The following is a 24,505-nucleotide window of genomic DNA, read 5'->3' on the forward strand; positions in this document are numbered from 1 at the left end:
TGATCTCATCTGGGTTGGTCATGGTGGGGGCGTAGGCGCTGACAATGGTGGTAAACTTCTTCCCGTTGCATATAGGGAGTTTCATCGTCATCAGGCGATCGTTCACTCCTTTTGGGGGTCCAGCCAGCTTGCCAACGAGGGTTGTCTTCACTGCAAAGCCAACTCCAGCCTCACGTCTCTCTTCAGGTCCGCGACCACTCCAAAAGAAAGTGTAGCCTGCGCCTCGCTCACAGAGTTCGCCTTCTTCTGCCAGTCTGGTCTCACTTAAGGCAGCGATGTCGATGTTGTACCTGGCTAATTCACTCGCAATGAGTGCTGTGCGTCTCTGTGGTCTGGCTGAGTCGCCTCTGTCCAGAAGCGTACGCACGTTCCATGTGGCAGTGGTCAATGGGGTGCTCCTTGTTTTCTTCTTTCTTTCCTTTGTGTGTCGACCGCTTGAGTAGGGTCCCCGTCAGCCGCGGTATGCTGACTAGGGTGGTGTGGAGCAGGCAATGTTTAGGGCACCTTTTCTAGCCCCTTCCTCATGCCATGGAGGTGAGCAGAGCTGTCCTGAAGAGGGCTGCTCAGTCGCTCAGGGGGCAGCCGATCTCCACCGCTGCTCCAGTTGGTGAAAAACGACCCTATGGCCTGAGCCGCCTGTGTGCAGGTCCGCGGCTACGACTGCCAGTGTACCCACACCTGTCGCTTCGTCGCTCGCCTGTCGCCACAGGGCTTGGGGAAAATGATGGTATGGGATGAAGGATGACTGATGACTTGCGCGATGACTTTGTTTATAGTGAGACGGAGTTGCACACCGTCGACCTCACTCTCTTGTCCGAGACCGTCTGTATCCAGTGGCAAGACGAGGTCAAGACGACTGGAGATGGAAACGGATGCAGTGGATGACCAGGATGTCCTATGTGCCTCATCCTGCCCTCAGAACTCCACAGTGCTCTGCTGCAACCGCCTTCCTCTCCGTTGAACCATGAAGGTTTCTTCCGCAGAGTCCGCTGGATCCAGTCTTCACATGCTTGGGCAGACAAGCCCTAACTCACCGAGGGTTTGAGACCCGTCGGCTACCCTCACCTAGTTTAGCCAACCTGTCAAAGCCGTTGCCCGGGGGTTGGGCGCTGCCGCATGCTAGCAGCTTCTAGGACCAATAGGTGAGAGCTGGGTGCCGGTGGGGACCAACAGAGGACGAACCACTCCTTACTTGTGGTATAAACGCAGAAAAGACAGTGGCTAAGAATGGCTGGGGATTCCCCCTGCGATGTATAGAAAATATGGCCTATCCTACCACCAAACATTAAGAGCAGTAGGTTCATGGATCACAGACCAGTGACTGGCCACCTTTCAGTGACATGGGTCCTCTACCACGCCTGTGCTTAAATGCGAGCTTGGCGATGAAAGGGTTAAAGAATACGTGTCAGCGTGTTTTCGTGACCTGAGACCAGGTTTTCATGCTTTATCTCTGTTGTGTGAACATACAGTCAATCATCCGTGTGTTTGTGTAGGCTGAGGGCTAAAAGAAAAGGTCCTAAAAAATAAGTGCCAAACTGTGTCTCTCTTTGAATAGCAAAATTCAGACTTGGTATAATCTGAGGGTCCCGGGTTTTCGAACCTCGGTAACGGCATCTGGTGGGTAAAGGGTGGAGATTTTTCCTATCTCCCAGGTCAAATATTTTCAGACCTGCTTGTGCTTGAAACCCTTTCGTATGTATAAACACGTAGAATGTCAAATACGCACGTAATCCATGTCAGAGTTCGGTGGGTTATGGAAACCAGCACATACCCAGCATACACACCCACGAAAACGGAGTATGGCTGCCTACATGGCAGGGTAAGTTAAAAAAAACAAACCAAACAAACAAAAACAACAAAAACGATTATACAAGTGAAAATGTTACATGTCTTTGAGTGTGTATGTGCGCATGCTTGAAATCTGATTGAATGACAGAGGAAACAAATGATGAGCGCCCAATGGAGCCATCAGTCGGCTCTACCCAGGTAGGCAGCCTGTTGTGTGAATGACCCTGTGTTTATAAAGCGCTTAGAGTTAGAGTTTGGTCTCCGACAGAGGATAGGCGCTGTATAAGTATCCATATCAATCAATCAGTTTCTAAAATTGGAGTACACTATTACGGATACAGAAGACATAATGCAGCTGATCTGATGTGCCATCTTTGCAGTAAGGAGAAAGAAACTGAAATACATGTCGTGCTGAGTTGTCGCATCCTGCATGATTTAGGAACAAAGTATATATCATCCAAATATTCTGTTAATTCTTGCTGGTTTGCTTCTGATTAGACAGACGTACCACATTTTGCTTGGTGTTTCATCATTCCTTGTCTAACAGGTCTCATGATTTGATCTAAAAATGAAATGGACTCAAAAGTTTCATTAATGGTGGATGTATGTATGTATATATATATATATATATATATATATATATATATATGTGTGCGTGTGTGTGTGTGTGTGTGTGTGTGTGTATTTTTTCAGCGTCAATACACATGATGACATAATTTTCTTTCTGTTATATTGACTTAAAACAAAGTGTACCTTAGTGTAATGAAACTTGTCAAACGTGTTACTTGAATGATATGCTTTTTTGTTTGTTTCTTTTCTGTTTTTTGCTTGCTTGTTTTTTGTTGTTTTTGTTTTCTTTTTATTGTTTGTTGTTCTATTCTTCTTCCATTCTTTGTCCTATAAACAACAACAACAAAAAATCTCAAAATTTGTGATGAATGTTTATATATTGAGAAATACAACCTTCTGTGCAAGGGGGAAAAAAAAGAAAAAAAAAGTATATATCACCAAAATTCTTTGTTTCCCAGTCAGCTTATATTAGCGTTACTCGTAGCTTCTAGGCATGAACAGAATATACTCTTGTCAGTCTATCTGTGTTGTGTTCTTTCTTGGTGACATGAACTCGCAATACTTAAAAAAAAAATCTTATATTTTGTTTGCACCGCACCAAGAGCGACATTGGCCAATACTTGATTAAACTCTCTCTCTCCCTCTCTTTCCCCCCCCCCCCCCCCCCACACACACACACTGGGGTAGAGACTGGAGGGTGTATACGTCTTTCAGAGAGATTGTGTGAGCGCGAGCGCGCGTGCCTTGTCACGTGTTCCCAAACCTAAAGAGGACCTCCGTAGCAACATCGTCTTCATCCCGGTCCACCTTCACCAATATATGAAAAAAATGTCCCTAAGTTAACGACCATTGAAACGGTTGTTGAAGAAAAATTCACAAACTTATATCAACGTCGAGCCGCCGTCCTTAATTGTCCTACTTCCATGTTGGCTGACTTGACTATATTTGTTTGTGTAAACGCGAACACAAGAACACGTCTCGAGCTATCCCAGCGTTGCGCACTTTGTCCCCATGTCCTCGATCGTGCGAATGCAGTAGTGAAGACTTGAGAGCGAGAACTGACTGCTTTGAGGTAAGCGTTGTTGTCAAAGTTTAATCGTTGTTGTCAAGCAAACTCGCACAGGAGATGATGACGGCTGATGCTGCTGCTGCTGCTGCTGACGATGATGATTTGCTGTGAAACATATTCGATGGATATTGAAACAGGGAATGGTCATTTGGGATAAAAGATGGAAGGGAAAGTGCAAAGCCAGATTTTTTTTAAGGGAAAAGAAAACATGATAAGTTTCGTGTTGTTATTATTTCATATGTATGGTGACCGTGACGATGATAATGAAAGTACTCGTTGGACATTGCCACAAGGAATTGTCTAAAAAAAAAAACCCCACAGAAAGTGGTGGAACAAAGCAGACATAAAAAATAAAAAATAGAAACGTGGTCTGGTTGGTATTGATATCACTCCAGGTGGTGATGAAGATGACTTGCTGTGAAAGTATTAGTTGGACATCGGAACGGGAATGGTCTGGAAACACACACGCACACGCACACACACACACACACACATACACACACACACACACACACACACACACACACACACACACACACACACACACACACACACATCTATGTAAAGTCGGGCCAAGTTCGTGTTATCATTCCAAATGATTTGACATTTACGAGCAACGCAGCTGTTCGCCAAGATATCAGTTCACCACTGTGTACATCGATCAGTTTCCCTTCGATAAACTTTTGAGGTTTCTGTCCAGATATGACATTCCGCTGGGGAAAATAGAACAAAACCTGACAACGTTCACGTCCTACGCTTTCAGGAAACATCTGTCTTCATATGTACGTGCCAGTCGAGAAAGGCTTATCTCTCGAGTGTATGTATGTGTGTTGGAGTGTAGCTTGTTTGATTGCCTTGATTGATGTTACATGGCAAACAATCCACATCAGCCGTGCATCTGACAGGAGGCACCGTCAGCTGCTGCTGTCAGATGCAAACATTGAGGCAGTTTGCTCTGGACTAAACAAAGTGATATGAAGGAAGGAGTGCGAGTGAGAAAAAAAAGAGGAGGAAGGTAGGGAGGATGGGGGAGGGGGGGGGGAGGGGTTTGGGGATTTGGGGATCCACAAAAAGATAAACATGGCAGCAAGGAAAGTGTTATACACAGTCCTGTCCATCTTAAGTATGTGACGGATGTCTTCCTAGCTAAAAAGAAACAAACCAACCAAAAACTAACAAAAAATAAAAACATAAACAAAAAACACAATACAAAAAAGACGACCATTCACTTGACCAAGCTGAATGTTGTGGTTTCGCTTGTGTATGCACCCCCCTTAGTCACACACACACACACACACACACACACACACACACACACACACACACACACATACATCTAATATCGCTTAAAGTGGAAGACGTTAAACTGAAGACTACTACTACTACTACTACACACACACACACACAATCTCTCTTTCTTTCTCTCTCTCTCTCTCTCTCTCCCTCCCTCTCCCTCCCCCCTCTCTCTCTCCCTCTCTCTCTCTCTCAGTCTCTGTCTCCCTTTCTTTGTGTCTCTGTCTCTCAGTCCCTTTCTCTCACTCTCTGTCTCTCACTGTTTCACTGTCTGTCTCTCTGTTTGTCTATGTCACTTTTCTCCCAATCCAACCACTTGTAGTTGTACACATAATTTTGTCATTTGTTTATCAACAGGATCAGTACGAGATTCAAGGAACAGACCATCTTGGCAGGCAGTCTGCATTTTAGTCCCCAAAATGCTGGTTAGTAGTGTGTGTACAAATACTCACAAACACACTCACACACGCGCGCGCACGCACGCACGCACGCACTCGTACACACATACACACACACACACACACACACACACACACACACACACACATACACACACATTCTATCTCTCTATCAGCCTCCAGATGATGGTGCAGATGAGATATGACTAGAGGAGACTGTGTGTGTTATTTTGTTAAGCGAGTTCAATGGTTGATGAGACAAAAGAATCCCCTTCAGCATTCTTTGTACTTTAAAGATTTCAAATGGAAGCGCCGTTCTTGTTATTCTTCCTCCTCCTTTCTCTCTCTGTTTCTTGTTCTACGTACAAAATGGGGGCGTGTCAACGAGTGTTATGAATTGCTCCGCCTTCAGTTTGATTTTGCAGCGTCTGTACATGATACTAGTGAACACGTTTCTGGCAGTAAAGTGTATATAGGTGCGGTGAAAGTAAAGGGCAGTCAGCATGATCGACTTACATCTGTGGCGAAGCAGAACACTTTCAGTCTCAGTCTCACTCCGTCGCTCGTTTGTTTCCCCCTCCCCACACCCCCCATTGCATTGGAGAGTCCGTTGGTAATCAGCTCTCACTTTGCTGTTGGCCCAACTGTGAACATATGTCAATCTGTGATATGAGCTGAGAATTGGGATTTATATATATATATTATGTGTTATATATATATATATATATATGTGTGTGTGTGTGTGTGTGTGTGTGTGTGTGTGTGTGTGTGTATCATGCAGAAGCAGAGAGAAAGATTCGGAGAGAGAGAGAGAGAGAGAGGGACAGACAGGCTGGACAGAGGGGGACAGACAGACATGCATGTATGTGTGTGAGTGACTTGAAAATATTGAAATATCAGTTTAAAAAAAACCCCAAATAACATTCCATGGAAACAAACTTGTCAGAGAGAAACAATATGTGGAGTGACAAAACTGTCACGTCTTTAATAAGTGGGGTGGGGGGCCAGGGGGGTGGGGGTGGGGGAGAACATTCGGATTATCGCTACGTCGGACCGTTGCTACGTCGGACCATTGCTACGTAGGACTATCGCCACGTCGGACACATGAACGTCGGACGATTGACACATCGGACTGTAGCCGTCTACACGTCGGACTAATGAACGTCTGACTAGCGAAACGTCGGATTATTGACACGATGGACTAACGGACTGTAGCCGTTGTAGTGGTAGTGTGGTGGTGTTCAAATAGCCGTTGTAGTGGTGGTGTGGTGGTGTTCAAATAGCCGTAGTAGAAGGGAAGAAAGGCATGGGAAAATATTAGTGTCGTGAGGCTGTTCGCCCCTAAAGTTCCCGCTTTCTTTTTTTTTCTTTTCTTTTTTCCCCTCAAGATTGTGAAGCTATAACCATATGGTGAGAACACTTCTGACAACAAGAACCATTGTGTTTTCTCACTGGAGTGAATAAAAACAGTTGATTTCTGCTGAAACTTTTCACTAGCAAAGAAAATGCAAATTCTAGGAAAGTTGAAAAGTTTCATTTGTTTCTTTCTAAGGCTGATTGTCATTTGGGAAGACAATGCTGGACAGTATATTTCCATATCATGTATATATATGCATGTATGTATGTAGGTAGGAAGGCATGCATGAATGAATGAATGAATGAAAGCGGCTGAGTGCACAGCACGAACAGTACAGGTCCAAGTACTGACACCTGAGACGCGCTAAAGGGAAACAGAAGAGTGTGCGCGTATGTGTCATCGTTCATGTTTCATATTGTCGGGAATGCTTGCGAAGCTTTACTTACCCACTGATGTTTGGACCCTCGAGGAATCTAGAAATTCATGATAAAACTGTGTGTGACGAGGGCCGTTCGTTCATTACGCTGCAGCTGTACAAATGGAACAGGCCGTGTTCCTGTATTTGGATGCAAATGAAAAGTTGATGACTCCCTCTCCAGAACACAGACTGAAAAAAACATGCACAGGATCAAATTGGTACAGTGGACTGAACATTTGATGTTAGTAATATCAAGTGGTATGGTGGAGAGACTTACCGAATGGTATAGTAGTGGGTCTAAATGTTATTGTTTTAGGTCTAAAATGGTATACTAGTGGGTCTAAATGGTACAGTTGTATGTCTAAATAGTAGGTCTGAATGGTAGGGAGGTAGGTGTAAACAGTGCAAATGTATGTCTGAATGGTATACTGGTAGGTCTAAATTGTACATGATAGGTTTGAATGGGCCAGGAAAAGCAGGGCCAGCAAGTCCCCGACAGCCGCCACCATCCCCTGTCCACACTGCGTCAGAACCTTCCGGGCGCGAATTGGCCTGACCAGTCATCTGCGCACCCACAGAGCCCAACCCACCCACCCCCAGGATGACTAGATGGTCCTCGTCGATCCCGACGGACGAACCACACCACATGTATTGCGGCAATAGAATAAATAAAAAAAAGAATAGCTAGGACAGGTGTTGTGGATGATTTTGTGGAACATATCTTTTTGTACGTTCGAGGTCTTTCTTTTCGTATACAAAATCCAGATTCTGCCAGCATTCTGCCATGACAAGTTCGGCTAACGGTTCTCGTGATAACACTGAAAGCGTCCATATTCAAATTTTCCAAATTTCTTCATTGGTTATTCCAGATGATATCCTTGTCACCAAAGAGCTGAAGTATAATGCTTCGAAGATTGTTTCCAGAGCTCCTCTGGTGACCTTGGGATGTATATATATATATATATATATATATATATATATATACACTCCCGCAAAAAAGAAGAAAAAATCACGACGCTCGTTTCAGTTCGACGTGTGTGGTGAGGGGGGGAGGGGGGGGGGGGGGCGTATAAAATCGTTTGCAATATTTTGTAATTTTTGCTGTTCTTTTCACTAATCTGTTCCTAACTGTACATTCCGCTGTTGCAGTGCCGGCGACTTTGGTACCCACGTTACTACGCTATCTTTGCTCTGGTGTCCTCTGTTCTCCTAATAAGTTACCTCAGCTTCCAAGCTGGATCACGTTACCGATACTGTGGGCAAGAAAACCGAGCTTCGGCCACGCCGATAGTTCTAGAGCTTCACTTCCAGAATGAAACTGAAACTGAAAATCTGCACAAACCCCCAAATCTTGAGAAACCCAACGACTGGCCTCAGTTCTTCGTGCCTCGAAGTCAGCAGCAGTTTTCCCTGGAGTACCCTTACCTGTACCGAGCAAGCCGTGCGTGTCACACACCTGTGGATATGTTGGTGATGACCTTGTCCCGCCCTCAGAACTCTCAGGAACGTCAAGCTGTCCGTGAAACGTGGGGGAGTGTGGTGACCACCCGAACCTGGCCTGGCCTCACCCCACAGACATTACCCAAGAGTGTGGCTTTGATCTTTCTGATGGGGGAAGACCGGAAACTTGGACCTAACGTGTCGGAGGCTGTGCGACTGGAGAGTGAGAAATACGGGGACATTGTACAGTGGGAAGGACTGCAGGATGCCTACTTCAATTTGACTCTGAAGGTAACTGTTGTTCTTATGCTTTTTATTGCATCAAATTTCTGATTGGAATGAAGTAATGATTTATCAGCAGACTGATTCATGTGCCTGTGTATCTTTTCGCTAAAAAATAGTGGAAATGCGCATGATGTGTATACAATTTGATTAAGATTAGGGATTGGTAGAGGGAAAATGTTTTCTGTCTAGTTCTTGGATGGCTGGAAAGAGCAGATATGAATCAGACAGTTTAAAAGGGTGAGATAGTTTGAACAAGTTGACATTATGTAAGAGCCTTGTTTTAGTCTTTCTACTTGAGAAGACCAGCAAATGTGCTGCAGGCCGAGCGACACGAGAGTGAAAAATACCGAGGCCTGATTCAGTGGAAAGGACTGCTGTTTACCCTCTTCACTGATGAGATTTTTCCGTAAATTTACTGAAATTAGTAAATCTGAGAGCCTCAGGGATTGTTCTTCAGATTTGTGTAAATCGGTTGAGAAAATCAAGGGTGTATATAAGCGTGACAGGATCGTTTTCAGTTGATCGGCCTCGCTCGTCAATCCGTATTCCCAGATGCTCTTGATTCTTATTTGATTGAAAATGCGACAAACTGTATACTTGAGGGAACCCGTTTCAAAACGTAACTCCCTTCCCTCAGCTGTAGCTGGAAGGAATGCTTGCAGGGCATAACGTTCTGTGTTGTATTGTCTTGTATTGTATTGTATTGTATTGTTCAGATGGTGAACTGTAGGAATTGCCGAGAAGATATTGAAGTTCATCATCAGATTCCCTTGATGGTCGCAATCCTGGTTTTCTTTAGAGATCAGCTCCTTTGGCTGTTGTCTTGCCAAAGCCTCAGGACTATTTACCCATAGCTGGTGGTTTAGTTCATGGGCACCTGGGCGAATAATGATCACACACTCGTGTGGACGAGGCATGCCACCTGTCTGGGGGCCTCACCTTCCCTGAGTTCTTTGCTGTCTAGCCTGAGGCCTGGTGGTACCCAGGGGACAGTTGTCGCTACGACGATGGCTGTACTGGCATGAGAAGCTTAGGCAGGTGGCTGTGGTGCTGTGAAATAGGTGACAAGCATGGGGACACAATGTCAACACACATGACATGACACAGAGACTGACTGTTGATTACTGATCACAGCAGTGACAGCAACCAAATGGTGATGAAGGTAATAATATGTAAAAACCATTTCATTTTTGTATGTGCAGGTTCTACTGGGTCTGAGATGGGTGAATGAATTCTGTCCCAACGTGAGTTCCGTGATCAAGACTGATGATGACACGTTCGTGCACGTGCCACGTCTTCAGCGCCTGCTTTCAACAAATTCAAGCGATCTGATCTGGGGGCCGTACTTCACCAGCTCCCCATGTTTCCGTCAAGGCAAATACACAGTCAGCCGGGAAGCGTACCCTTTCAACATCTACCCTCCTCACGTCAAGGGCAACCTGTACGTGTTGCCAGGAGAGTCTGTGGCCCGCATGGTGGCTGTAGCCCCCTACCTTCCCTACAACAACATGGAGGACGTGCACGTGACTGGCACTCTGGCACGCACTTTGGCTTTAAGTCACCGAGCGTTCACGCGGAAGGAGTTCTCGACAGCCCCCAAAGTGCCAGACCCGTGTCTTTTCCAGCATAACGGGGATTCCGTTGGGTCTCAAATGGTGTCCCCTGAGCTTGCATTTCATTTCTGGAAAACCTTTTCTGGCAAGCATCCTTGTCGTGTACAGAAACAGTGAAGAGCGTTTTCATCTGCTTGTTTATTGGTGTTTCGCTTTGCGAGTGGGAATTTCCTCTCACTCAAGATATGATTGTCTGTTGGTAGCTTTTATTTTGTTTGCTTTTGTTTTATTTTTCGTGGCTCACGTGTGTAAACAAGACGAGTCTATGTAATAATCAGGTTTTGGTTGTGTGTGTGTGTGTGTGTGTGTGTGTGTGTGTGTGTGTGTGTGTGTGTGTCCATCGTAAACTTCAACATGTCATGTTCTCTAGAAATACTTTGTCAACTGACACCAGGTTTGGCTTTAAAACAATCCGTTATTCACAGTCATTGGAAATAGCATTATAATGGTGTTGGTTCTCTTGTAAGAGGAGAACAAATTGAGGAAATAGTTTCCCTCCATCAAAAGTAATGTTAATGTGATAATTATGTTACATACACACGCACACACACACACACACACACACACACACACACACACACACACACACAAAGGTGGGGGAGTGTGTGTGTGTGTGTGTGTGTTTGGGGGCCCCGGGGGTGGGGGGGGATGATTAGATTAGGTGAGTATTGGGTGGTGGGAAGGAGGTGGGTTTTCGTCTGAATTCACAATAGTGGATAAACGTTATCCGAACGAACGCACGCGGGGAAGAGGTGAGTAAGGAGTGTAGGCTGCTGCCAAGTTGTCTAGTGATCGCCTTTCTCTAACTGAGCTGCCAAGTTGTCTAGTGATCGCCTTTCTCTAACTGAGCTGCCAAGTTGTCTAGTGATCGCCTTTCTCTAACTGAGCTGCCAAGTTGTCTAGTGATCGCTTTTCTCTGCCTCTATGGATCTTTCTAACTGAGCTGCCAAGTTGTCTAGTGATCGCCGCTCTCTAACTGCTGCCAAGTTGTCTAGTGTTCGCCTTTCTCTGCCTTTCTCAGAGTCTTTCTAATTGAGCGGGGCAATTCCGTTCTTGTAACTTGTTGCAGCTGAAAATTACCCATGTTGTAAATACTTACAAACAACTGGAAGAGAGAGAGGGAGAGAGAGAGAGAGAGAGAGAGAGAGAGAGAGAGAGATGTCAATTGTAAAATGTTAAGTTGACGAAGACTGAAGGGAAGGAGTGAAGAGAGAGAGTTGATGATGATCACACACACACACACACACACACACACACACACACACACACACACACACACACACACATTTTTATGGGGTCTCTAACCTTTTTTTCACACTTTTTCCTCTCCTATTCCCCCGTGTTCTTTCTTTCTTTCTTTTTTTCCTTTTCTTTCCTTTTTATGTTGTTGTCGAACAAAAACTCTCTTCCATCAGAACTGACACAATCAAACTTGGCAGTACGTCCATCCCTCTTTCTAGAATAGTCAGGAACTTCGGCTTTGTCCTTGACAACACACTGTCCATGCAAAATTTTATCAGTCAGACATGTCAGTACTGCTGCTATCAGTTGCATCAGTTCCATTCGGAAATATCTGTCCACCGACGCAACATCTAGACTTGTCGTTTCTGTCATTCTCTCTCGCCTTGACTACTGTAACTCTCTATTGTCTGGTTTGCCTGCTTCATCCATTCAGTCCCTTCAGCGCATACAAAACTCTGCTGCCCGACCTGTCCTCAGAAAGAAAAGATGTGAGCACATCACTCCTCTTTTGCAACATCTCCATTGGCTCCTCGTCTCACACAGAATAAAGTACAAGGTCAGCACTCTATGTTGTAAATGTATTCACAAATCTGCCCCTTCCTATCTTTGTGGCTGTCTTTACCTGTACACTCCATCTCGCTCTCTACGATCGGCTTCGGATCCACTCTGTTTACGTATACTCAGATTCAAACACTCCACTGTTGGCCGCCATTCTTTCTCTGTCTTGGGACCTTGCACTCAGCTCTTTCAAGTCTGGCCTTAAAATCCACCTGTTTCCAAGATAGCCTCCCTTCCCTGCCTCTTCCTTGTCTTCAGTTTCTCCAGTTTTAGAGTTATGCATGCGTGTGAATGACTAGTGTGAAAGCGCTTTGATTTGTCTCTGCACAAGATTCAGCGCTATATCAATATCATTATGAATATTATTATTATTACTGGTTTTGTGATAGGGCTTCCAACCGCATTTTGATTTTCCTTCCATTTTTGACTCGATTTTGTTTTTTGTTTTTCACCCACCCCCCTCGTTTTTTATATATATTTTTATACAGACTTCTCCACTGTTTCCATTCACACCCACTCAGAAACAGTTCTTTGTATATCTTTTTGTTATTGGACAAATTCTGTCCTCTTTAGTGTACGTTTTTTTACATAACATTTTGTCAGATTTTTTGTTTTGTTTTTGATATAGTGCGTTTTGCTTCCATTTGTATCTCGCACTTTCTCTCATTTATTCTGCAAATACAGCATAGACATGACAGTTTTATTCAGTCAGTCGAAGCAGTTCATACCGATACCAAAGCGAGTTGCAACTAAAGATCGTATTTGGGTAACCGACTGTAGTTTACATTATTATAGTCATCAGGTACTATCGCTTAAATAAAATAAACATGTATCAAAGAGAACTCTGCTGATTATTATTATTATTATCATTATTATTATTGTGTATTTTATATCATTATTCTTATTATCGTCAACTGAGAGAGATATATAAAGAGAGAGAGAAACCCACGTATGTTTGTCAGATTATTTTGTTTTAAATAGAAAGCGCACAGATAAGTATTGATTTGTAAGATGTTAGTCTATTATGCTCCGTCGACTTTTCCGTCCCTGCTGTTGCAGTTTATTTTCGAACAATGATGAACCATTTTGCTGACAATGTCTACACTCCAACACTGTCCAGCAGTAAAACGTGGGCTGTCAGCCTCTCACAAGATGGCGACCAGCTGCCGCGCGCAGCAGGTCTACCGGACCCATGTACGCAGGACGGTAGTTATGCGTATTTCGTGATAGTTCACCATGGCGGCTGTAGTCAGTTTGTGGCAAATGGGTTGTCAGTTGGAAATCGCAGTCTCGGATTGTTTCCGTGTTTCTTCATTGAAAGGTTTGAATCAAACGTCACACCCAGGATTTCACTGGTCTACATCTGAATCTCCAGTTTTGTGTGTTTGTCTGTCTGTCTGTCTCTCCCCCCTCTCTCTCCCTTCCTCTATTCCCTCCTCCTTTCTCTGTCTGACTGTCTGTCACTGTCTCTCCCTTCATCTCTTCCCTTCTTCTCTGTCTGTCTTTGTCTCTATCTCGATAACTTTTGTCTCACTGTCAAAACCTGTCGCTGGAACGGAAGAATTATATAAAGGAAAGAACAAAATCAGAACAGGATAGAATTATATGAGTATCTGCAATATTCAACATATAATTTGGTGTTAAATTTTGTCCAGTGTAGAAATATTCCGTTTCTCGTTTTTGTGGATTCATTAATGAATACACGACAGAAATGCAAAACACATCTTTTGAACCAAACCCACGTTTAAAGAAAACGTGTCCGCGTGTTTTTGTCACCTGAGACCAGGTTTTCATGCTTTATCTCTGTTGTGTGAACATACACTCAATCATCCGTGTGTTTGTGTAGGCCGAGGGTTAAAAGAAAACGACCTAAAAAATAAGTGTCTCTCTCTCTCTCTGTGCCTCTGTCCCTGTGTCTCTTTGAATAGCAAAATTCAGACTTGGTATATCTGAGGGTCCTGGGTTTTCGAACCTCGGTAACGGTGTCTGGTGGGCAAAAGGTGGAGATTTTTCCGATCTCCCAGGTCAACATATGTGCAGATCTGCTTTTGCTTGAACCCCCTTCGTGTATATAAATATTCGTGAATATAAAATACACATGTAATCCATGTCAGCGTTCGGTGAGTATAGCTGCCTACATGGCAGGGTAAGTTAAAAACAACAACAAACAAAACGAAACAAAAGACAAAAAAACAAAACAAAAACAAAACGTTTATACATTTGGAAATGTTACATGTCTTCGAGTGTGTACGTGTGCGTGCCTGAAATCTGATTGAATAACAGAGGAAACGAATGATGAGCGCCCAATGAAGCCGTCAGTCAGCTCTACCAAGGTAGGCAGCCTGTTGTGTGAATGACCCTGTGTTTATAAAGCGCTTAGAGTTAGAGCTTGGTCTCCGACAGAGGATAGGCGCTGTATAAGTATCCATATCAATCAATCAGTTTCTTAAATTGGAGTACACTATTACGGATACAGAAGACATAATGCAGCTGATCTGATGTGCTATTTTTGCAGTAAGGAGAAAGAAACTGAATACATGTCGTGCTGAGTTGTCGCATCCTGCATGATTTAAGAACAAAGTATATATCATCCGAATATTCTGTTAATTCTTGCTGGTTTGCTTCTGATTAGACAGACGTACCACATTTTGCTTGGTGTCTCATTATTCCTCATTATAAGAGATGGGGGTTCTATATACAACTTTTTTGGGCGTATTAGCTTGTGTTAAGGCCCTCAAGCATAAAAAAAATTTAGCCAAAACCTGTGTATGTTGGAGTAATATGACCCTCAAGCATAAAAAAATATATATATAGTTAAAACAAGTTATATGTGTATGGAGAGCCAAATCACAAGATAAAAAAAAAAAAAAAATGGTTGGATATGTGTATGGGGGAGCGAAACGGTCATGGGGGTTCTATATGTAACGATTTAAGCGTCCATAAGGCCCATAAAAAACCCCCGTGCGATCGGCTTAAACGGGGAGCGAAACGATCCCCGCGTGCGCGCGAGCTGGCGAGCTATCGACTGCTCGGCGTGGGATCAATAGTTTAAGAGTGTGGTGGCGCGCGCAGATCTTCCCGCCCGCGCGCACGGCTTGTGATCACCCTTTTAGAGAAATACATCATATTCTAAATATAGAAAAAATGCCTTTTCCGCGTAACATTTGCGAGTACCCCAAAGTTAAAACAAGTGGAGTATGCGGTCGACCTTGCATGGGACTCTATTGCAAAGATCATATTAAATGCCATAGAAAAGGAATGCCACTTCCAGTACTTTGTTTAAAATGCAACCTTTATATACGCACGAAGTATGCTATTTGTTGGACATGTAAGTATAAAAAAGAGAAGCCTCCTCCCGTGGAGAAAAAGATTGATCCTATACCCGATTGTGGAGAACATTCAAGCGACTCTGAGGATGAGGATTATGCTTCTGATGATGATGATGAAATTGACCCTTTTGAAACTTATTCAAGAGGGTATATTCCACCCTTTGGTGGAGTAATCATTGGATTCAGAGATTGATCAACTTGTAAAAAAAATCCTATTAGAGAAAAGATTATATATAGAACATATAGAGAGAAAAATGGTGCAACGATATTCTGAAAAATATTACCGTGATCTCGCTTCAAGAAAAGAGATTCCTAATCATGAATCTATGAATAAAACTGAGTTGATTAAAGCACTGGGGTTTGATGCTTTGGAGGGGGAGACCAATGCTACGCTTAAAGATATTGCACGAAAGCTCAAAATTCGTGGTTTTAGTAGAATGAAAAAAGATGAACTTATTAAAAATATACGTCAACTACAACATAAAGCTGAATCCACGGAGGAGTTTGGTAGTATTATTAAAAATTATAAACTTGCGGCTCTTCCAAATGAAATAGATCCGCTTTCGTTTATGATGAGTAAAGTGGACACTATTAACCAAAGAGCTATTCCACTGACCAAACAAAATATTGTTTTAACGGTGGAGTTTGGTCAAATTAAAAATAATGATACTACTGTAGCTGTATTTCGATCGGAATATCAAAGTATTATTGATGTTGTTGATGATCAAGATATTGAAAAACAAATAAAACAGATTTTGTTAAAAATAGAAAATTTTACAAATGAAGGTTCAGGATGGTTCATTAAAAGAATCTTTAGTTTATGGGTGAATAGAGTTTCTATTACATCTCCAGGATCCTTTATTGAATCACCACAGTGGTTAAAAAATAAAAGAGCTGTGATTAATATTAAAAATAAAGATGATCAATGTATAAGACATTGTTTACGTGCACACAAGTTTCCAGCAAAAGCGAATTCTAATTTAACTTATTCCTATCCTTCTGATGATGGGTTTAATTTTGAAAATATTGACTTTCCTACACCAATAAAACAAATTACAAGGATCGAGACTCAAAATAATATTGCTATTAATGTATACTATTTAAAAAATAAAACGATTGAACGCGCAAGAATATCAAAACAACCCACCAACATGGAGCGTATTAAACTTCTTATTATAGAAAATGAAAATGGTGGACAACATTATACTTATATTAAGAATTTTAACAGACTACTGAGTAATACAAACAAACACAAAGCAGCCATGTACTTTTGTGAGTATTGCTTGACAGGTACAACATCATCAGAACTTTTAGAAGAACATATTAAGCGATGCGCGCAGATCAACCACAAGAACTATTCTCGCGTTGAGATGCCATCGGAGAAGACAAAAATGATCAAATTTACCAATTTTCAAAAACAAATGCAAGTTAGTGATGTGATATATGCTGATTTTGAGGCGATTTGTAAAGAAATAAAAGACGATTCCCATTCGAATAAGACCATCAAAGAAAGCGAACACATCATCTCGTCATACGGGTTTGTGCATGTTAGGTCTGATGGAAGGGCATACAAACCGCAGCTATTTCGTGGTGAGAATGCGGTCAGTCATTTTCTCGAAAAACTTCAAAGAATATATTATCATACTGTCAAGGAATTGAAAAAACCAGTTCCAATAAAGATGACCAAAAAAGATAACGAATCGTTTGAAAACGAACGAGTTTGTTGGATATGTAGAGGGGAACTACCCGCAAATGATAAAGTAAGAGATCATGACCATATCACAGGGAACTATAGAGGTGCCGCGCATGCATCGTGTAATCTTAAATTGAGAATAAAACCCGACGAATTTGTGTTGTCGATATTATTTCACAACCTCAAAGGTTACGACTCTCACGCGATCATTTCGGAGCTCGCGAACAAAGGTGGTGATAGAATTACGTGTATCGCGAATAATAAAGAGAAGTACATCACATTTAGTTGGGGAAGGTTGAAGTTTTTAGATAGTTTCGCATTCTTGAGTTCGAGTCTCGACCAGCTTGCGAAGAACCTTCCGGATGATAAGAAGTTTTTAACGCGCAAACATTTCACAGATGAGGAGGAGTTCAAGCTCGTTACGAGAAAAGGAGTCTTTCCGTACGAATATATTACCGATTGGAGTAAATACGAAGATACGAAACTACCAAAGAAAAGTCATTTCTTTAGTAAACTTAACAACACGGATATATCAGAAAGTGACCACGAGCATGCCAAGAATGTGTGGAAGAAGTTTAAATGTAAGAATCTAGGTGATTATAACGATCTGTACTTAGTCACTGATGTGCTGTTACTTGCCGATGTGTTCCAGAATTTTAGAAATACGTGTTTGCGAACTCATAATCTCGATCCTGTTCATTATTACACGCTTCCCGGAATGTCTTGGGATGCTTTACTCAAGAGTACGGGAATAGAACTTGAACTGTTGACGGATATCGAACAATATAACATGATAGAGGCGGGAATACGCGGTGGAATCAGTATGACTGTAAGAAGATACGCGGAGGCTAATAACAAGTATATGAAAGATTACAGGCCTGAAAAAACGGATTCGTATATGATGTATCTCGACGCGAACAACTTGTATGGTTGGGCGATGTTACAAGCTTTACCCACGGGTGGATTTATCTGGGATAACGATGCTAATCTCGAAAAGATTCTAAATCACCCCGACGATGATGAGACGGGATATATTGTGGAGTGTGATATCAAGTACCCTAAGGAATTACACGACGAACATAACGATTATCCCCTAGCTCCTGAGAAAATAGAAATAAAACTCGAAAACCTCTCACCCTATCAACGACGCCTTCGTGAAAAACTCGAGATGCGCGGAAAGGAAACGAGAAAATTAGTTCCGAATCTATGGAATAAGGTTGGTTATGTCGTTCACTATAGAAATCTCAAGCTATACACGCAACTTGGCATGAAAGTAACTAAAATCACAAAAGTGTTAAAGTTTAATCAAAGTCCCTGGATGGCGCCCTATATATTGATGAACACCAAACTGAGACAAGACGCTACTAACGATGCCGATAAAGATCTGTATAAATTAATGAACAACTCGGTATTTGGTAAAACTATGGAAAATATCAGAATGAGAACGAATATCAAATTATTCAAGTTAGATGAAGAGGACAAGGCACGCAAACTAATAAACAAACCGGCTTATGTCGATCATATGATCATCAACGAGAAACTTCTAGCGATTCACTACAAAAAAAATAAGCTTGTGCTCAATAAACCTATCTATATCGGGATGGCCATTCTCGACCTATCAAAGTATCTCATGTATGATTTGTATTACAACCACTACAAGAAAAAATATGGATGCAGGTTGTTATATACTGATACCGATTCATTCATTCTCCACGTAGAATGCGAGGATTTTATCGCTGGTATGGATGATAATGTACATGACCGCAGTAATTTTCCAAAAGATCATCCATTGTACGATAAATCGATAGAGAAAGTGCCAGGATACATGAAAAGTGAGCTCGGATGTAAACCGATCCGACAATTCTGCGGCTTGCGCTTGAAGATGTATTCGGTTGTAGCGGATGATGGATCAGTTATCAAGAAAGCCAAGGGCATAAAAAAATGTGTGGTGAAAGATGAAATTGAACCCGATATGTATAAGGAGTGTATTGATCGATCTGTTCAATTTACTAATTGTATGAGAACGTTCAGATCGTATAAGCACAAGATGTACACGATCAAGCAAATGAAGACATCACTCTCACCGTATGATTCCAAACGCTATTGGCTAGATGATGGTATTACATCTTACGCCTATGGGCACTATGGTATTTCTGTATCGTGAGGAACAACCATAAGCTCTTCGTGTACAAACCCTCTGGATGGGCCATTTTGTAAATAATAAAGAATAGGATCGCCGGGCATCATACGCTTAATATTATAAACTTTAAGAGACCAAACGGGATCCGTTGCTCGTTTGCGAGCTCCACCCTCGAGCTCACCGGGCTCATACAAGTACCGAACTTGCGCATCAGGCGGTAACTCTCCTTTATCATCTTTAGTCGGTGCAGAGGATTCGGCTTCTACCGATTTGGCCTTTATTGCGACCGACGGTTTCTTACCAATAAGTCTCGTCACCTCATTATTCAATGCAGCCACAACAGCCGGTAATCTAGTGACCCATTCTGTTGATCGATTCGGCGATTTCATTTCAGCCACATATTGATGACTAAACAATCGTTCTGCCAGCGTACGATTAAATCTTTCTACAATAGCCTGGCTTCTGTGTGTCTTTCCACGCCTTACTTTTTTAAAAATTTTGTTCACAGCACCCATAAACTCTCGGCCAGGATCTACCTGAAGAAGTTTGGGCAACTTCAAAGGGCTACGGTCGTAAATACGTAAAAAAGCGGCCGCCACTTCGACGCTGTCTTTCGTTGTTAGGGGTTCGGCTTCTTTATATCGACTCGCAACATCAACGACAGTCAGCGCATACTTATACGTCTTACGCCTGATTCTGTCATAGGGTAAAAATAAAAGGTCAGCCTGATGAACCTCATTTGGGATAGTAATATCAAATTTTGCTCTCGGAATATACTTTGGAGGGGATAGATAAATTTGCCATATAGCTTGTTTTTGTAACCATTTTCTAGCCTCATCCTCAGACACCTTGGCTGCTTTCGCGAGTTTTTTAATCGCCGAATAACCCTTCCAATAACCGCTTGGGCTGTAATAGATCTTTTCCATTTTATTTAAGAAAGTAAATGTTTAATATTTTGAAATCGCAACGCCAAAAATGACCATGGTCATGATAATAAATACGTATTCTCGATCTTTTTGTCCCTCTGAGGGTGTATAAAAATCTGAAAGTTGGGGTTTTTGAGAAAGAGGGGGTAGTGGCTCCCCCATCACTTTATAATATTCTTGCATAGCCATATCCACATCCTTAAACGTGTTCACAGCATGTTGTTGTTGTCTTAGTTTTTCATTGATATAATCTAAACGTTGAATCCTCTCTTTCTGCCATTCTGCGGTCGCTGCCTGAAGTTGTTCTTGCGCTTTGTTGTGTCGTTTCTGTTCTTCTAACGCGTCTGAAGACCCCAGTTTACTAAATAAAAAATTACTTCCGGTAAATGCTAAAGCGTTTACTACTGCCCCACCAACGAGTAACACTACTGATGCCATACTATAATGATGATATTATTATTACTTCAAAATATCATGTGGGAGAATACCTTGTTTTTCCAACATATCCTTCGTAGCCATAGCGAGGGCTATATCCAAAGTGACCATCCCGATATCTTCGAGGTTGAAAGCCAGTCTAGGTGTCGGGGCTTTCGTAAATATTAATTTTGTCAATCTCGAGTAACCAGCGGCCAATACGCTGACCACAACCGCGTGGTATACAGTGTTTGCAATTTCTTTACCGTTTATATTTGGCGTTGCCATTGTTGTTTATAAATAGTGTACAAATTAATGTTCAATACATGATAAATGGGTTGGGTTTTGTTACCACAGGTGGTGGTGGTGGTTTTTTCGACCGATTAAAATATATGTAAACACCACAACCTATTATCATCGCAGCAGCAATGTACAAGGGATTGATAAAAACGTGATCTGGTCTCCTCGATGATGATGATGGTTCTTGTTGTTGTTCATCTTTCGCTTTTCGAAGTTTTTCGAGAAGTTCTTCATGTTTTGCTTTTCTAGCAGCAGCACCTTTTCGACCCGCTTCAACTTTCTTCTGATTCTTCGGTTTCGTTACTTCCTCCATTATATTTATTAAATTGACAATGTTTAACAGTAGTTACAGCTGTGGTGAGCGGAGCTAAGAACATGCCAAATCTGTGATATAGTTCGCAAGTAAAACTGTTAAGCGCATGTCCCAGGAATGGATCTTGCTCGAGATCACTATTTAATTTTGTTTGGTCATCAATTGGGAGATACATACAAACTGCTCTGGTATACAGTTGTATAATTGTATTACCGAGTGATTTTGTAATCATCGATCCTAAACTCGCTTCGTATCTCGTATAAAGCTTGTCTATATCCGGATCTTTCATCGCTTCGATTTTATCAACACTAAACTCTTTCCCTAAATATTCTTTTGCTCCACCGGCTGAGACCACCGCCATAAGCCTGTCGCGTTTGGGATCCTCGGATAGTAATTGGTCCATCTTCTTCTTATATTCTATATATCTCCTTTTAAGTTTAAAATAATAAAAAACTACAAATCCAACGACTAAAAGTGTTAAGAAATTGCTAACCAGTGTTAAGAAATTGCTAACCAGTGCTAAGGAACTGTTAAGCATTGTTAAACAGCTGTTGATTATTACTAGCAAATTTTATATGCAACTGGTTGATCAGTTTTTAATATCAACTTGGAGTGTTTGGTATTTGCCAATGATTTCCTAACCTCTTTACGTTCATTTTGTGTTGGAATGACATCGTTTTCTCTTAAACACTCATCAAACGAGTCCCTATCCTTACAGTGAAATAAAGCCACCCATTTTGTTTGTTCGCGAAGGTCAGTAAGAACCGAGTTGTATTTCTGAGTCAACACCCACACAGACTGTTTCGCGTGTCTTCCAGAAAATGCGAGTTTACTCAACATTTGCTTCTTTTGAGTAAGAGCCTTTAAGTCACTACAGTCATCGATGATGTACAACGTTGGCTCCCCGGCAAATATTTCAAAAAACAGCCCAAGCCATTCGTGAAGTTTATCACCGGGATTAACGGTGTATACCCCGCGGTCCTTTCTTACCCACACTCGGGATCGATAGGCTTTATTATATTCGAGAGTAGGGCATAGAATTACAATATTCTCGAACACACCATGATATGTCGTTTGTAATAAATCTAAAATAAATTCGGTCTTACCACACCCAGTTTGCCCGCAAATAATTGCGGAATGTGCTTCTTTAGTAAACAGCCTCGACAAATCTTCCATCTTCTATATTTAATTGTCCATCCATAATTACAAATACATACGCATTTAGCGGTTCTGCCGTTTCAGCTTTTTTCTGAATCTGAATCGTAATGCCTTCAGACGCATTTTCGATACGACGTCCACTCCCGTGAAGAGAATTATCATCTGTGGTGCGCATATCCAACCAAAGAGCATAATTATTCGTGAAATATTCACCGATTGTGACATCCGCTAGTTCTAAATCTTTTACCACTTTGTCTACTTCGGGGTCGCGTTTTTGCGTTCCGAAAAACTTTCTGATTTCATCCCATTGTTGATAGGAACGCATACCTTGACTAAACAGTTGATTGGGCACACCTTCGATCGTCACTTCAACCTTATCGATCTTAGGATTGTAATACTCATCAAACAACAGCAGTACACCCTTCATACTTTTTGCCGGCACGTTGAGATTAATATTCCAGAGTGTGTCAGATTTGTCCAGAGGAATTTTACGATGTCGTAGTATTCTATCAAATAAAATAGCGAGCCTACCTGAATAATAACCGGCTATCTGTCTCGCAAGTTCGGGTTGTGTGACTTTCTCAAACTCGAGACTAATCCCTTCTATCGTATAGAATGCATCCGGGTCTGTGCTGCGGATAACCTTGCTATAAGCGTTAAAGGTAAGTTCATACTCCAGGCGATCGCCGAGAGCACTCTGATAAAATGGTGCATGAGATTCTAGCAATTCGAAATCAAGCGGAATACAAAATCGATTACCATAAGCCTCCGCAATGGCGGCATCTCTAGCGATAGTGTCATCTCCATTATCCGCGTTAATACGCAATCGTGTCACATTACGGTGTGTAGTTAAGTCAATACCTTGATAAACGGCGTTTCTTCATTCTTGTCGAGTTCGCCAAAGATCTCCATAAGTATAAAATACATCACTATCTTCAACGCTCATGATTTCATTACCGGAAATGCGAATGGTTGTTTTACGTACTATGGCTCTACCAATATTATCAACGAGTGTTCTGTTCACATCTGTGGTAGAAGTCAAAGAAATTTTGAATGCTAGCCGAACACTCCCCGGAACGATCACATCATCAACACCTAAATTAGGAAAGCGTACAAGAAGTTGTTGATTCTGATCGATAGTTGACGGATTGTTAGTAATCACGACAGTCTGCCGCACGCCCTTTATCCCCCGCGGCTCCCGCAAACTTCTCATTGGATTAAGCTTTCTTCCACTCATTTTTTTGGTTTTATATAGATATAATGATATAACTTTATATTATAAGTTTAATATGGCGGAAGGTGGTGAGATGGCGGAAGGGTTCGCAGAAGGTGGAATAATAGAATCTAGTTTCTTGCAAACAGAATTATTAAAGAGCGCGGTTGATGATTACTATGATGCATTTGGACAAGAGCCCGATGTTTGGCGAAATTATGCCAATTTTGAACTTGATAGTAGAGGTACACTACGATTAAAAAATAATCCAGATTTTAATATCATTAACGTCCGCACGAAACAACCCCTAGCACTTTCAACACTAGCGGGAAAACCTGGTGGAGCAAATATTATTCGCGAGGAACTTGGTTTTGTAGACTGGAGGAGGAAAAACTTAAAACCCCAAACTGTCGCGGCTCTCCAAAAGGTTGAAGCCAAACTGGGTGAAGAAATTGAGATGGATGATTTCTCACCAAATACAATCGATGAAGTACTTAAAACTATAGATGATCCTCCCCTCACCGATGAACTGGGTGGTTATATTCGTGAACTCAAAGGTTTAGACAAAGCCATGCAAAGACAGCGCGGTAATCTTTCTGACAACCTCTCAAAACTCTCTCACCTGGATGAAGAAATATCAACTTTAAAAATAAGAATTCAGTCTGCGGAACTAGCTGATAAAGATGAAAGCGAAATCAAACCCTTGCGTTTACAATTAGACGATCTAAACATCGAGCGTGCTGCACGGCTAGAAGCGATATCAACACACAAAGAAGTGCTGCGATCTCAAATCAGCAGAATGCGTGAAACGATACACAGAATTCTTGAGGAGGACACAACACTAGCGGAACGTATTCGAACGCTTTTTAGAGAACAAGGCATTACTATCGTTTCCATTCTTACTGCCTTTGGTATGATTATCAGCACTATCGTTTTGGCCGTTACGGGTGGAGGGGGCACTCCACGGGCGCCGCCGGGTAAAAAAGAT

At 42.1% G+C, this 24,505-nt stretch overlaps 1 protein-coding gene across 3 annotated transcripts; it reads left to right on the forward strand.

Annotated features, from left to right (window-relative positions):
• The first annotated feature begins 3,100 nt into the window (after positions 1-3,100).
• LOC143299825 (beta-1,3-galactosyltransferase 5-like) lies at positions 3,101-10,815 on the forward strand. Of its 3 annotated transcripts, XM_076613293.1 has the most exons (5): positions 3,101-3,430; positions 4,128-4,209; positions 5,078-5,145; positions 8,043-8,624; positions 9,821-10,815. In XM_076613293.1, exons 3-5 carry the CDS (start codon positions 5,140-5,142, stop codon positions 10,346-10,348), a joined length of 1,116 nt encoding a protein of 371 aa, XP_076469408.1. In that variant the 5' UTR covers positions 3,101-3,430; positions 4,128-4,209; positions 5,078-5,139; the 3' UTR covers positions 10,349-10,815. The 3 variants fall into 3 exon arrangements, with proteins under 3 accessions (XP_076469408.1, XP_076469405.1, XP_076469407.1); XM_076613290.1 differs by lacking the exon at positions 4,128-4,209; XM_076613292.1 differs by lacking the exon at positions 3,101-3,430 and having other exon boundaries at positions 4,157-4,248.
• The last annotated feature ends 13,690 nt before the right edge of the window (positions 10,816-24,505 follow it).

The sequence above is a fragment of the Babylonia areolata genome, chromosome 25, assembly GCF_041734735.1.
Source record: "Babylonia areolata isolate BAREFJ2019XMU chromosome 25, ASM4173473v1, whole genome shotgun sequence".
Taxonomy (NCBI): Eukaryota; Metazoa; Mollusca; class Gastropoda; order Neogastropoda; family Buccinidae; genus Babylonia; species Babylonia areolata.